We start from the raw sequence: 15,600 nt of genomic DNA, 5'->3' as shown, positions 1-15,600 counted from the left end.
AAATGCCCCCCCTCCATGTTATGTCCATGGACACAAATGCAGAAAAAGTGTTTCTATTACACTTTTGCAATGTATTTTTATATCGAAACATCTAAAAGAAAACACCTCATGAGAGCGTAAAAGCTTTTGAGCAATATTTGAGACTATTTTTAAATATAGGTGTTACCATTAGCATTTTTTTATTTGCAATATTTAGATTTGCACAATTTGATGTGTACTGTAAACACAGCTACAGAGTACACTTTAAAACACTACTAATTGTTTAAAAATCTCATAATTGTTTAGGCCTTTAAAGAATATAAACCAAGCAGAACTCTCAGATCAAAAGACTCAGGTCAGGCCAAAGTCCAGACTAAACATGGGGAAGCAGCATTTTGCTGTTATGCTACAAACAAATGGAACAAAGTGCCAGTGGAAAATAAACTCTCACCCCTTCCAATCCAAATCAAAAACATTTATTTTCTTGTGTATTTATGCATAAAATATGCAAGGAACTTATCTTTCTTTTAATCATTTTAATTTATTATTTTATTATGAATTTTGATCATTTTTGCTGCATTTTACTACTTTTTAATGATTTTTGTACTATCTGTAATATTTTTAATGTTTTTATTATTTTTATGTAAAGCATTTTGAATTGTCTTGTACATGCAATGTACTACACGAAAAAACTTGCATTGCCTTGTATTTATTTTTTCTTTGGGATGAGCCCCCACTCCCCTCCCCCAACCCAGTGTGTGTCTCTGTAGAGCCGGTAGTGGTGTGCAGCAGATGGTTAGTTTCGTTTGAAGAGACTGAAACCCCAAAACAATCTGTGTCCAATCAAGATGTGCAGGGAACTAATTGCCTGAACAGATTTCCGTATTGCAATATTGAGAAAAGAAATTGTTGTATATTCAAATCATGTCAGTTTTACAGAAAAATATGAAAGGTCATTAAACACAGGGACGAAATGTAAGTGTTCAAAACACAGCTGGTTCTCAGTGAAATAATAAACATATAGTTGGACACTCACTTTAAGATGCCTTGTTCATCTCCAGAGATTACTAAAATCATTTGTCTCCACTGATAATGCAAAGCCCAGTGGATTTCAATTGAAGGTATGTTAGGGGATGAATGTGGAGATATGTCAATTACTTGTTACCGAGATGAACACACAGGACAACAAGCAGAAATTGTCCCCGTTACAGTACCCACCCACTTCTGTCATTGTGTAGCCTTTGCTGGATGATGTTTGTGCACTATCAGTTAAATTCTAGGTTTATAAAGTAATTTCTGTTATTTATTTGTTATTTGGCTTGCACAGCCCCTCTTCATAGTATTGGATTATTTTGGTGTTAGCACCACCTTATGGTAATTTTATCTATTTATTTCCATAATTGAAAAAACTTATTCAGCCCTGCTTGCAGAAATTGGATATTTAAAGATTTCGTAGAAACACATTTGAAAAGATCTCATGCAATTTATATGAATAAAGTATGTACATACAATAGTTATATATACATACATATATATATATATATATATATATATATATATATATATATATATATATATATATATATATATATATATATATAAAACACACACACACATATTACTCCGCACCCCGTTGCGTAATACGTCCTCCTCAATAAACAATAGTCCATTAAACGGTATAGCCACCAAATAATTACAAGCACATAATAATTCACGCTCATTCAAAAACTATATTTTGTTACGTTAAAACTTTATTCCAATGATCACATCAAAAATACACCGCTTTAAACAAGAATAATAAATAAGATCCGGTTGGACGGGCAGGAAGCAAAGAGATACTCATGGCGCCCGACTAGAAAGAACCAACGATTCTCGGCTCCAATTTGGTAGTCCGTTCAGCGCTTCCTCACTAAAGGATACGCTTCCCAACGAAAATATACGGTGAGAAAAAAGAGCAACGATACAAATGTCGGTAAGAGAAAATGTTTTCATTTTCTTCAGGGAGAATATTTGGGCGGTCTGCCGCTGCTGAGGCCCTCGAGGTCCCCAGACCAGGAGAGCTTACAGAATGCCTGAGTGGAAAAGAAGCTTGTCTGGTGTGGAATGGCGATACGAAGCAGGCAGGATGAGGGACAGCTAGGCCCACGATAAACGGCTAAACGCTTCAGTTATTCACATGTTATTCTGAGCATCTTTACACCATTTATTTATACCCTGTTGTTCCGTAAATCATATGAACAACTCCATGCAACTATTAAACTCACAAGTGACCCTTTATGAAGAGGATTTTGCGTTTTGGTGTCGTTAAGCATGAATTTGGTAGAGCTCCTTAGCTAGCATTAAGCTAACAGGCTAGCGGTCTAATCCAGTCATTGTGAACTAAAGTGCAATTTATGTCGAATGTTGTCAAAGATGATCAGAAAATAAACACAACTTTAATCTCCCCCATAAGATAATTTGTTTAAATATGATGGGAATGAACATAACATTTAAAGAGAAGCTGAACTTAGCGTTGATAGGAGCTAACCATTTCTTCTCAAAACGAAAGGCATTGACTAGATCAGGGATCCTCCATCCTGGTCCTCGAGGGACGGTGTCCTGCAGGTTTCCCAAGTGTCCCTGCTGCAACACACCTGATTCAGGCTCAGACAAGCGCTGCAGATGTCTGCTAAATACAGATTGATTCGAATCAGGTGTGTTACTGCAGGGACACTTGGAAAGTCTGCAGGATACTGGCCCTCAGGGACCAGCTATGAGAATCCCTGGACAAGACAAAGGCTATCCAGTTCAGTCCTCCAAAGACTGTAGCCCGTTAGGTTATTAGTGTTTCCCTGCTCCAACACACCTGATTCACAAGTCATTATGCAGAACTCCATTGGCTGTTGGGTCTATTTAATTTGAATCAGGTATGTTTAAGCAGGGACTGGGCATACTGAAAACCTGCAGGACTATGCTACTCTTGCTGGACCAAATTGAGTAGCCCTGATCTAGAAGTAAACCTCTTTGCATGCACAATCACTTTAAGGCTTAAAATGGTTCATACCCGTATGTTTTTGCATAGCTATGAGCACAACATTATAAAAGACTGGAGAAAATCCCCTAAATAGTGATTTAATTGCATCAACTTGTTGGAATCCATAAGTCAGGGATATCCTAAGAGATGGGCAGATGGAGCCTTGTGAAGCATTTGAGACTAATACCCAATTATTATTTAAAAAAAAAAACAAAAAAAAAAACCAAGATTTGAAGCGGGCTGCACGGTGGCGCAGTGGTTAGCACTGTGGCCTCGATCCTTGGCTGGTTTGGTCAGTGGCCTTTCTGTGTGGAGTTTGCATGTTCTCCCCGTGTATGCGTGGGTTCTTTCCGGGTACTCCGGCTTCCTCCCACCATCCAAAAACATGCATGATTGGTCACTCTAAATTGCCCCTAGGAGTGAGTGTGAGTGTGGTTGTTCGTCTCTCTGTGTGGCCCTGCGATGGACTGGCGAGCTGTCCAGGGTGTACCCTGCCTGTCGCCCAAAGCCAGCTGGGATGGGCTCCAGCTTCCCCGCGACTCTGAATTGGAATAAGCGGTTCAGAAAATGAATGAATGAATGAAGATTTGAAGCTCCAGTACAAGACCAAACCGGTGACATTTAGTGGTCAACTGCAGTAAAAGCGCCACATATTTTTAAATAATTCCCACAATTTAGTTTATTCTACTTTAAACACAAAAGCCATAAATTCAGTCTTTGGGATGTATAAAGATTGCAATGTCTTTGGTCATATGATCATTTATTTGATAGACCCTGGACACAGTGATTCAAACCAGTCTGCTACAACAGAGTGAAACATGCTTATAAGTCTCATTGTGAAAAGTCCCGTGTCTGGAAATCATACCAGTTTTTCATCAGTGAAATGTTGTGCAAAATATCTCATGGGCCTCAAAAAGATTATTTAAAAAAAACATCCAACTTTGTTATGCATGCGATCATCAGCCAAAGTCTGTCCATTGTGTACCAACAAGAAAGCTATAAGAAGGGATAGATTGATTTTTTTTAAAAATTTCAGCTAAACGTCACCTTAGTAAATCTCCTAGAGAAAGAAATAACTTTGAGTATATGGCTAACTAATTCCTTCTGATCATCAAGTTTAGTTGATATTCAAAAGTCTAATGAGCTATAAAGTTACCCCATGTGTTGCTATGTAATTCATGACAACGCTGGCCTTTATTTAACACTGCTACTTATACAAACACTTGGGACATTGGTGACAAACAGCTGTTATGGGCCAACTAAACATAGTAAAGCTGCATTCATCCTAACACCATGAACAAACAGGAACTTTAAGTCATATGTAAAGATGACACTTAAGATTATTGGTGTTTTTTTTCTCAATAGTAATGGATTCAGAGGAGAATGAGGTGGAGAGCAGCAGCGATGCGGGTCCCTCTGGGATGGAAGAGCCTTCTGAAAGTGGCATGGGTATGGAGTCATCGGAGGCCATGTCTGCTGACAGCAGTGATGCTGCTACATGTCATGCACAGGCCCCAGAATCTGACTGTCATGTGGGACAGAGCTCAGAGGGACTTGTGGTAATTTTTAAAAACATTGTATTTATATCATTGGAAGAAAACAGAAGCATACTTAAACCCTCAATGTAGATATTTCATCATATTCTCTCTTCTCTTCATCCAGGTCTTCATCCCAGAAACAAGCTCCAGTACAGATGTCAGAGTTTCATCAGTCCATCTTCCAGACTCCTCCTCTGTGGCCCAGTCCACCAGTGTATCCAGTGTCTCCACAGTGACTCAGTCGGTGCTGGTGTCTGAATCGGCACAAGTACTAGTCCACTCAAGTGCTGTGTCTGAAGGAGCCATGATGGTTTCTGACTCCACGGCCTCTACCTCATCAGATCTGGGGTCTGCCATTGACAAGATCATTGAATCTACTATTGGCCCTGACATTATGAATGGTACTTTTACTTATATAAAGTATTTTCTATCTTATCCTGGTGCGCTGGGCAGCTTTGAGGCTTTGTTATCTTGAAATGCAAATCGGATAATGAAATGTTGATTACTGCATTTCTGGTAAGGTTGTATAGCAGTGACCAGTGCAGAGGACGGAAGGGCCGAAACTACCCAGTATCTGATATTACAAGGACCAGATGATGGTAAGTGTGTACTTCACCCCACTGCAAACATCACTGTTGCCTTCAGGCAGCATTTTGTGTCAAAACATATTCATTTAAAATATCAACTTTTAAGTCCTCTAACAAGTTAAGTTTTATTTCTGTTTTTAAAATGAAGCTGAATGCTTAAAACTAAAAAAAAAAAATTTTAATGGTAATTTGTGAAATCCCTCTGTATGTGTTTGTGTGGTGCAGGGGCTCCTATGGTAGCACAGATGTCATCTTCGGCCCTGTCTAATCGGGTAGCAATAGAAGCTCTCGCTGAAGGTCCCACATCCACCTGTCAGGACCAGGGAGACCTGCAGGGCAATCTTGAGCCAGACCAGCCTGATGATCAGCCTGGACACTCACATTACCCAGAAGAAAGCAGCAATCAGCCTGATCAGCCCCAACACTCTCACCCCTCCCAGTACATGGACTGTAGTGCAGATGGTCCAGACCAGACGGAGGAGTCTTCCTCCTCCTATGTGGAGTGTTCAGTTGAGGAGCCTGACCAGACTCGCTCCCGGTCAGGATTTCCTGACTACAGTGGGAACAACAGTGACCAGGACCTGCCTGGATATGTAGAGTGTAGTGGAGCTGACTCAAATCACACCAGCCGAAGTCACTATGTGGTGGAGTGTAGCACTGGCTATCTTGAGTGTGCAGTGGATGATGCAGAACAATCACATCATTCACGCAGCTACATCGACAGCAGTGCAGACCACCGGACTCAGACAAGTCGGCAATATGTTGCTGAGTATGGGGGAGAATGTATTGCAGCTGCAGACTCTGAGCAGCCAGGCTGTTCTCAGTACCAAGCAAGAGATGATGATGAAGATGACGAACGGAACCAGGATCCAGATCAACCTCAGCACTCTCAACAGCAGCCCCAGCGCTCCTGTTATATGGAGAACAGCAATGGTCCCGAGACTTCTGTGTATGTAGACGACAGCTCTTCCTCAGACCACCCACTGGCAGATACAGCAGGTTCAGGTGGGCTTCCCGAGGCACTGGAATGCAGTGAGAGCCAGCCTGGACTCTACATCAGCAGCAGTGGTACATATACAGCAAATCCAGACCCTGAACTGGCCCAACAAAGTTCACCAGGTCAGGAAGAGCCCCAAGGTTCCCAGGAAGAAACCAGATTGTCCAAGGACACAGAGACATCAACTGTGGCGGAGGGCTCTGGAGACCAACCACCAAACCTGGCTGAGTTAGAGGAGATGATGGAGGTTGTGATCGTACAGCAGTTCAAGTGTAAGATATGTCCGTACAAGAGTGCCTCCAAAGATACACTCATTAACCACATGAGAGACAGACACTTCAAACCTGCCGGTAAGATTCCATATCGTCTATGACAGTCATATATTGCTAGGCTGACTTTGCAGCCACAGTAATATTTTCTGGTTTTTGTTATTTTCCTTCTTCCGTTTTTAGGGGAAATGCCAAAGAAGCGTAAACGTGGACGGCCTCCTAAAAGTGAGACGTTAGCCCGTCAGAAGGCAGAAAGGGAGGAAGCAGAACAGAGGAAATCAGCAGAGGGGAAGGCTGCTGCACCCCAACAAGCAGAGGAAGAGGAGGATGATATTGTGGATGCTGGAGCTATTGATGATCCTGAAGGTCAGTGAGGAAAAAAAAAACTTCTTTGGCCTAAAATTTACAGAGTTTTTATTTAACATTCCTTTTCCATGTCTCCTTCTCTTTTAATCCACATGGTTGTCTTTTAAGGTGTCTTTTAAACACTTAGCACTGTTTCAGAAGGACTGCTAATTTATGCCGTGACAATAAAAGGATTCCATTTTATTCAAGTTTATTTGATATTTATTCACCCAGAGTATTCATTTAACCCTCTTATGATCTTCTCTTTATCTCCAGAGGACAGCGACTACAACCCAGCAGAAGAGGATTCTAAAGGAAGACCACCTGTTACTGTGAAGAAACCAGCTACTCCCATTTCCTCCTCTTCACAAGGGCGGCCACGACGAAAAGTTGGTCGTCCAAGGAAGTACTGCGCTCCAAATGAAGGCTACGGCAGCAAGGGTGAGTTTTCAGTTTAATGGACGAAAAAACAAAAGCATAAATTCAAAACTTTCAACAACGGGAACTTCATTCTGCTTTAAATGTTTGTTACAGAAGCAGAAAGTCTCGCTAAGAAGTCGAGGTTTTGTGCAGATGCAAGCACTTCAGAAGAAGCAAGCTCTTCTGGTTTAGGCAGTGGTCCAACTGATGGCGACACAGCCGAGGGAGCAATAAGCCAATCAGACTCTGAGAACAAAGACCCTTCGTCCAACTCGCAGCCAGAAGAGGAGTTCTTCCCAAGGAAGCGCGGAAGACCATCCAAGCGCTTCCTACGCAAAAAATATAAGAAGTACATGAATCGAAAGTAAGTCCGATTATTCAGTGGTATCTCAGTGGTATTAAGTGAGTTTCATTAAGTAGTTACGTCTTCTTTCCTTCACTGTATTCCATCCAGTCGATACTATAAATCTCTTAAACCTCTCCTGAGACCTCACAACTGCTGGATCTGTGGCTCACGTTTCCTCACTCAAGAGGATTTGCGCTTCCATGTTGATTCTCATGAAGGCAACGACCCAGAGCTGTTCAAATGCCTGCAGTGCAACTATCACTGCAAGCGCTGGTCTTCACTCAAGGCTAGTAGACATAAAGTGCAGATTACAAGCTATTTTGTCTTTCATAGTGCATTACTTACAGCCACTGTCATTTGTTTTACAGGAACATATGTTCAACCATGTGGGCACAAAGCCATTCAAATGTGAGGAGTGCGATTACACAAGTGTTTATAAGAAGGATGTCATTCGACACTCAGCAGTCCACAACAAAGACAAGTGAGTAACTCTTGCAACCTTCTGTATATCTGAAATACTTTGGATTTTTTGAGTGACCTGTTTTATTTCTTTTTTTATCTTGCAGGAAAAGAAAGACAGAGTTGGTAAGACTTAATTGTTGCTACATCTGAGTATTATATGAGTAGAGTAACTGTTTGTCATGGTTAGTCATGACATGACAACCACTTGCCATAGACAAGGTGGTTATATTCTGTCTGTGAAGATGTGAAGGTGATAAACAGTAAATGCAAATGCTGTACTACAAAATACCTCAAGGTTCTGGCTCCGGAGCATTGTGTGGGACACTTATGCTAATAAAGCAGCTCTGACCATTCCCAGCATGGATATGGGACATCATGGTCTTGTCCCAGATCTTCTGGGTTGGAGACTCCATGGAGTAGACTTGTCATGGTACTTCTTAAGGATGACTGAGCTGATTGCGATGATTCTTCAGGGAGTGTGGAGCCATTCGGAGCCATTTTTGTGCTGCCATGGGAGATACACTGGTACTGTACTGGGTGCTAAGGTGGAAGGTAGTGTTGAATAACCTCCAGCTTAGTGCTTAGTCACAGTTTAGCCATAGAAAAATGAATTGACAAGATGATCTGTTCACTCTGAGGTTTTTAATGTCATGCCTGATGTAATGTAAATTTATCATTTCGCTGTGAAATCACTGCTGCTGGTTTCAGTAGTGGCTGATAGTTCTTTGTTTTGTTTTGGGGTTTTTTTTGACTGCTTACTGTAATCAGTCAGCATTGTGCATCTTGTCCTCATTCTTTCAGGGACCAAAAGTGTCAGCATTCCCCTGCCCTGTGTGCAGCAGGGTATACCCCATGCAGAAAAGACTGACCCAGCACATGAAAACCCACAGCTCAGAGAAGCCGCACATGTGTGATAAGGTGAGGGGAACGTATAATACAGCTCAACAACATTCCTGTTAAATCCTCCTTCCTGTCTTCTTTGAAACATTTCTTGTTGACAACGTCTCTCTGTGTTTGCAGTGTGGTAAATCCTTTAAAAAACGTTACACATTCAAAATGCACCTACTGACGCATATCCAGAGTCTTGGAGACAACAAGTGAGTGCTAGAAACCTTCTTGTGTCACGTACTTGTTATTATGTGAAAAAGAAATGATGTGCAACAGGAACCATGACTTTCTAGTAAAATGCCATTTTGTTGACGTTGATTTGAGACGTCTGAATGACTCTTGGATATGAATTTAACAGGTTCAAGTGTGAGTTTTGCGATTATACATGTGAAAACAAGAAGCTGCTGCTCAACCATCAGCTGTCCCATACTAATGACAGACCCTTCAAGTGTGACTACTGTAAATACTCCACATCCAAAGAGGAGTTTCTGGTGTCCCATTTGGCCATCAAACATACAGGTGAGTGTCTTACAATAAGGTTTCATGTATTCATCCTCACCGGAAAATGTAGTCATGTTACATTGTACCTCTTTCCAGGCGAAAAGCCTTTCTCCTGTGATATGTGTCACTTCATGACCAAGCACAGGAAGAACCTGCGCCTTCATGTGCAGTGTCGCCATCCCGAGGCTTTTGACAAATGGTCTGTGGCTCACCCTGAAGACCCTGTGAGAACACGCCGAAGACCTTTCTTCACCCTGCAGCAGATAGATGAGCTTAAACAGCAACATGATGACACACAGGGACTTCAGAATACCATTGTGAGTCTGTTTGTCGTTTGTTCTTATTTAGCGCAGATGCAATAGGCACTTGACTTTATTATGTGTGATGTTTTGTGGTACTGGGGGATAGGATGCTTTAGTCCTTTTTTTCTGTCTCTTACCAGGTCACAGTGGATCCTGCAACACTGCAAGCAATGCAAGGTATAGAAAATGCCTCAGTGTCCCAGGATGCATTGGGAAATACGACTATCATCTATGAACAAGGTCAGTAAGGTTTTTGCAAGATGGGTTTGCTACATTTATAATGAAGCAATCTGCTTTATTGGGAAATGCAAGTTTGTTTTTTGTGTGCTCCTCAGCTGAATCCAGTGATATGTCTGCTCAGAACGCCCTGGACCTGCTGCTGAATATGAGCAATGCCCGAGAACTAGTTGGAAATTCCCTACAGGTTCATCAAGATTATTCTTTACATATTATATTATTATTATTATTGTTATATGTCAAAAGCATTTTTGAGAGATATTTTTTATACCTATAAACCAAACTAATCCCTTTCAGGTAGCTGTGCTGAAGTCGGAAGGGAAAGCTGTGGAAAAAGGTGCATTAAGTGCTGTGACCACCATACCAGGCCAGGCTCAAAAGATTGTGACCTTCCATGTGTCTGAGAATGGTGAAACAGTGCTACAAGAGGCCTTCGAGGCCGCCACCTCTGAAACAGGAGAGATCACACACATCGCCATTGAACCTTATGAGGAGGGAGATTACAGTGTGGTGGAGCAGGCTGCTGGAGAAAGCCATAGTCCCGAATACAGGTAACAACACTGACAATCCTCAGACTTTCCCTCATAAGAAAGACTTATCTTAACGTGAGGTGTTAATTGATCAGACTACAAACTAACAGTTTGATATCCCCTGTGATGTTTTACAGTCTGTAAATCCTAACAAACATGTCTTTGCAGTAATGATGACAGCAGTCCTTCTCAGCCTTTGGAAGTGTCTGGGTCAGACAGCCTGAAAAGTGACAAGTATTATCTCACATCAGCACTTGCTGATGGTGTTTTACAACAAGTAGAGGTAACTACAACTTCTAACCTCTAGTTTCTTATCACATAGACATGTCAGCTCCCCTCTCTCTCTCTCTCTCTCTCTCTCGTACCTAACTGTGTTGCTTGCTTTCTGTCAGCTAAGCAGCGAAGCTCCAGCCTCACCTTCTGCAGTGAGCTCTGCTAGCCTCAGCACCAAGAGGTTCTCCTGTCGCATCTGCATGGAGTCTTTCCATGGACGCTCTGACATGGAGAACCACAAGAGGGCGCACTTGGATCCCAACACCTTCAAATGTCCCGATTGTGATTTCACCTCCACCTCCTGGCCTGAGGTCAAGGTAGGGCTCTCAGCTGTTCTTTCTTTAACTGTGTCTCTTTGCCACAAATTGTTGAAGGAGTTTCCACTGGATGACATTCATATTATGGAAAAATTTTGATGTTTTGGTTTTAAGTGGGTGGAAAAATCTCATCTATGTGTTGTTTTGTTTTGTTTTTTTAATGGAGGCATGTTGAAATAAGGCTGACTCATGTGTCTCTCTATCTTGTTCTCTTCAGGATCACATGGGGCTACATTCTTACCTCCGTCCTCATAAGTGTACAAGCTGTAGCTTTGCCTCAAAGAACAAAAAGGACCTACGCAGACACATGATGACTCACACCAACGAGAAACCGTTTGCTTGCAAACTTTGTGGGCAAAAGTAGGTCCATAACATCTTATCAGCTGCATTTGAATGTGAAAGGTGCTGAATAGCCATCAGTGTTGATGTTTGTGTGTGTGTGTGTGTGTGTGTGTGTGTGTGTGTGTGTGTGTGTGTGTGTGTGTGTGTGTGTGTGTGTGTGTGTGTGTGTGTGTGTGTGTGTGTGTGTGTGTTTGTGACCTCAGATTTAACCGCAATGGCCATCTGAAGTTTCACATGGAGCGTCTCCACTGTCAGGATCAGCCCACTCGCAAAAGCCGTACCAGCACACCTCAACAAACTATTATCATCAACAGTGATGAGGAAGCGTTGGCCACACTGCAGTGTAAGAAACCGAACTCTACACAACCCACTGCCAGCAGCAGCGTTGGGGTTCAAAAATCTGGTTAAATGATGATTAATAGTTGGGTTCAAATTGGGTTTGCCTCATGTAGGTACAGAATCACATCCCAAAAATAAACATTACCTATACATGTATGTGTTACGGTGTGTTTGTGTGTGTGTGTGTGTGTGTGTGTGAACAACAGCTTTACAGGCACACCAGACTGTGATCACTCCAGAGAGGTTACAGGCCCTGGGACAGGATCACATTATTGTTGCTCAAGAGCAGGCGCTGTCAGACCAGGTAACAGCATTAATTAACTTCATACACAACATAGTGATTTTTTTTTATTCTCTTTATCAAACAGAGGATTTTTCATCCAATATATTTGCACTTTGTATTTTATGAATTATCCTTATCAATCAGGACGATGGTACATACATCCAGCAGATCACCACCATCGATGGTCAGACTGTTCAGCACCTGATGACTGGAGACAACCAGGTTACTGAGCCTTTTTTATTTTTCTTTTGAACTCCAGTCCTTTTTTATTTGTACATGAAACAAACTGAATTGCAAAAGTAATGAAATTAGAGGAATCTTTGAAAATGACTTTATATCCTTTGCTATACATTTAAAAATCTTTGTGCAGAATTTTTGTCATATCCATTCAACAGCAACTGAAACTCAGGAGGTGAATGGGGTTCTGTAAATATGCTTAATGTAGCCCAGCAGCAGATGCCCCTGACTGTCCTGACTGTGTTGCACTGTCCAATGGCCATGCTTGTAAACACAGCGAGTCTAAATTATAGTGTCGCTGACAAGTTCAAGTGTCAGCCTGGTTATGAGTTCACCATGTATCTCTTTCAGCGAAATTATAAATACATGCGACCTTGTTCACTTGGTCTGCTGATTTTCTTGGCTAGTAGGTTCTGTGGCTCTCAGGATGCACCATTTCATTGCAGAAATGACTTCAAACAGTAAGCCAAAGAGAGAAAACTGGAAGTAATCCATTTACCATTTCACCACCTTCCCATACTTGAGGCATCTCTTTGATACATATGAAAAACCATTACATTTGATCATTTGTTTACTGGCAATACTTTTTTGCTTTTTTTTTTTGGTCAAGTTTGGTTGACACATGTTTTCTCTGTGCTATTTTGATGGGACACCACAGTAGCTTTGTATAAACTCAATCCACTCCTGTCAGTTTAGCATCTATGAAGCTAGAGGACATCTATAGGACACGAAGGCTTACAAAAACCAAATCTGTCACAGTTATAAATGAAGTATACAAGGTCTACGAAAAACATCAAATTGCATCTCCTTGCTTATTTTGTCTTCTTAACCTACTTTATCATAACTTCTCTGTCATATCTTGCCATTTTATAGGCCCTTCACATTACAGCCAAATTGGCAGCAAAGTCTCACCCTGCAAGTAAATATGATTGGCCACTTCAGCCTTCTTTGTGGAACATACTGACCTTGTCTTTCTGTGACTCTTGGAGGTCTGCAAATTAAAAGCAGAATTCACTACCTTTAATATTAACAATGGGCTTTATTTATGATGTCTCACAGCACAAAAACATCTTATACATATAAAAAAAAAAAACACTGTGCAAGGAATCTTTTTTTCTGAAATGCTACTTGTTAGGTATTTTGTGATATTTTCTAAACTATACAAAGTAATTCTGCATAATATTTTTAGCTCTCCTCTCATGTTATTTGTGACTTTGCCTGTTTCAGGTCCAGTACATTATCTCACAAGATGGAGTGCCACATTTGATTCCTCAGGAGTACGTAGTTGTAGCTGATGGTAACAACATACAGGTATGTCTGTTTTCTTGAAAGTGATCATTTTTAGAGAAATATTCAGAGTTGGACGGTGAAAATGTGTTTACATTATAATTGTCCAGCAGATGTCAGACGGACAGATCATCCAGTATGAGCACGAGCAACAGGTGAGGCAGGTTTTAAACACGTTAAACTTGATGGTTTGTCTTAAATAACAATTTTGTTTTTGTTTTGTCAGAAAGTTACTTTTTCATATTATTCATGTGTGCAGATTGCTGTGAGTCATGACGGCCAGATCCAATACTTACCTGTCAGCTCAGAGCAACAGATAATAAATCCAGAAGACCTGGAGGCTGCTGCTCATTCGGCTGTCACAGGTTTGGAAAAATACTCCGTTTTATATAAATTTGTCAGATATCTAAGATATTTTAAAGTGCTTACAATTAGAGCTAAATGTAAAAACTTTGCACTGATGAAACATTACATTTCTTTAATACACTGGAATATTGTGACCACAGATTAGATTTTTATGAGCAATCTTACCAGTTTTCCTAAGTCACCAATGACGTCATTTAAGCTTGGTATTAAATGGAAGTATGAAGCCAGTATTATGCAGAAGAGTAACGACAACATCATCTAGACCATAAAACAAACTAAAAATGTAATCCCTATTTTTTGCAGCCGTAGCAGACGCAGCCATGGCGCAGACCCAGACCGTCTATGCTGAAGCCACCCCTGAACAGCTTGAGCAGCTGCAGCAACAAGGCATTCAGTATGATGTCATTACTTTCACCAACGAATAGGAATAGAAACCACCATGAGTTTACAAAGGTGACCTCAACAAATGTATGCATTCATGCACTGAGCTGGCTGAAGCAAAACCCTGTTCCTTCTGCAGCATCATCTGCTCACGGCAGCTGCTTTACTCAACATCAGTTGCTTTTGATCAGTTCAGGTTTTAGGATTCATTGCTTTTGACTTACTCACAGGGCCTGTGCAGAACCAGGTTTGTCTATTCTGTAATTATTGAAACTATTTATGTGCCTCAACTGCTTTGACTTGCAAGACAATGTGATCAAATAAAATAAAATTGCTTAAACTATGTCTTAGGAAATGTTGAATATTTTAGTTTTTGAGTGGAATGAAATTAAAAGGGAGTGTTTACTTTGGATTTATAATAATTTATGTATCTTGTTGAGATTAAACATGAGATACAACATGTTTAAAGAATACTGATGTAAATACTTTTTGCATTTGTCTTATGTTGTATTATGGATGATATGTTTTGATTTAGTGGGAACAAAGTGTATAAGTCAAAAGCTGACACCAAATAAATCCCTTTGTATACATATGTGTATATTGCTCTAAGTGTCCATAATTTTTCACTCCATTTACACACAAGAGTTGATTCAGACGTAGTAATTTACAGTCATAGATGTGACTTATTGCATCATACAGTGATAATGAATATTGTGGTATTTCTAAACATTATTGTATAAATGGCATGGAAGACTTGTATAATGACATAAGCTTGTATAAAATAAAATCTAATCCAGGATCTACACAAATTAAAAAATGAATGAATACTTCAGTCAATATGATTCTGAAACAGCTAATTTTTACTATAACAAACTTTTTAACACAATATGAAATGCAGTCATTTGCAAAAAGATTTAGGCGAACAACTCAGAACAAATGCTGTGAACACTTCTAAACGTGAGTGAAAGCTGTTTCTGTATGCTGAACGACAGACATGTGAAGAGCACATCTATATGTGTTCTCTGTCTGGTGAACATATGACTTCCTCTTTTTTGAGGTGGTGCCTCAAATTATTTGACAAGAAAGGAGAATTGTCATGAAGTGTTGAGACTATTGCCCTGAAGATGAAGTTTCCTTTTGTTCTCTTTCTTTTCATAGGTAAGGCTGAAAACCCCCTTTTTTTTTTTTTTTTTTTTTTTTTTTTTTTTTTACTATCTGGTGCATGTAAAGGCTTTGACAAATTATGCTTTGTCTCCAGATACTCCTTATCTAAAAGGGCAGCAGAAGATTGAGGAGCTTCAACATGTTTCGCTGAGACTCTCCTTTCCTCCGTTTTACAACAGCTACAACAAGTCGTGCTG

At 40.6% G+C, this 15,600-nt stretch overlaps 1 protein-coding gene across 2 annotated transcripts; it reads left to right on the top strand.

Moving 5' to 3' along the window:
- Window positions 1–1,802: 1,802 nt before the first annotated feature.
- On the top strand, window positions 1,803–14,633 carry LOC306755331 (zinc finger protein 335-like). Of its 2 annotated transcripts, none has more exons than XM_079239688.1 (28): window positions 1,803–1,920; window positions 4,358–4,551; window positions 4,655–4,931; window positions 5,052–5,129; window positions 5,343–6,464; window positions 6,567–6,749; window positions 7,005–7,169; window positions 7,263–7,512; window positions 7,603–7,780; window positions 7,863–7,975; window positions 8,061–8,079; window positions 8,758–8,874; window positions 8,977–9,053; window positions 9,203–9,363; window positions 9,442–9,662; window positions 9,788–9,887; window positions 9,983–10,071; window positions 10,182–10,435; window positions 10,583–10,697; window positions 10,807–11,004; window positions 11,222–11,364; window positions 11,550–11,689; window positions 11,892–11,989; window positions 12,113–12,190; window positions 13,433–13,516; window positions 13,606–13,647; window positions 13,752–13,857; window positions 14,162–14,633. In XM_079239688.1, the coding sequence occupies exons 2-28, from the start codon at window positions 4,360–4,362 to the stop codon at window positions 14,281–14,283; spliced, it is 4,722 nt and encodes a 1,573-aa protein (XP_079095814.1). In that variant the 5' UTR covers window positions 1,803–1,920; window positions 4,358–4,359; the 3' UTR covers window positions 14,284–14,633. The 2 variants fall into 2 exon arrangements, with proteins under 2 accessions (XP_079095814.1, XP_079095813.1); XM_079239687.1 differs by having other exon boundaries at window positions 13,603–13,647.
- The last annotated feature ends 967 nt before the right edge of the window (window positions 14,634–15,600 follow it).

This window comes from Telmatherina bonti (assembly GCF_933228915.1).
Source record: "Telmatherina bonti genome assembly, chromosome: 4".
Classification (NCBI taxonomy): domain Eukaryota; kingdom Metazoa; phylum Chordata; class Actinopteri; order Atheriniformes; family Telmatherinidae; genus Telmatherina; species Telmatherina bonti.
This window is presented reverse-complemented; position numbering and strand designations above follow the sequence as displayed.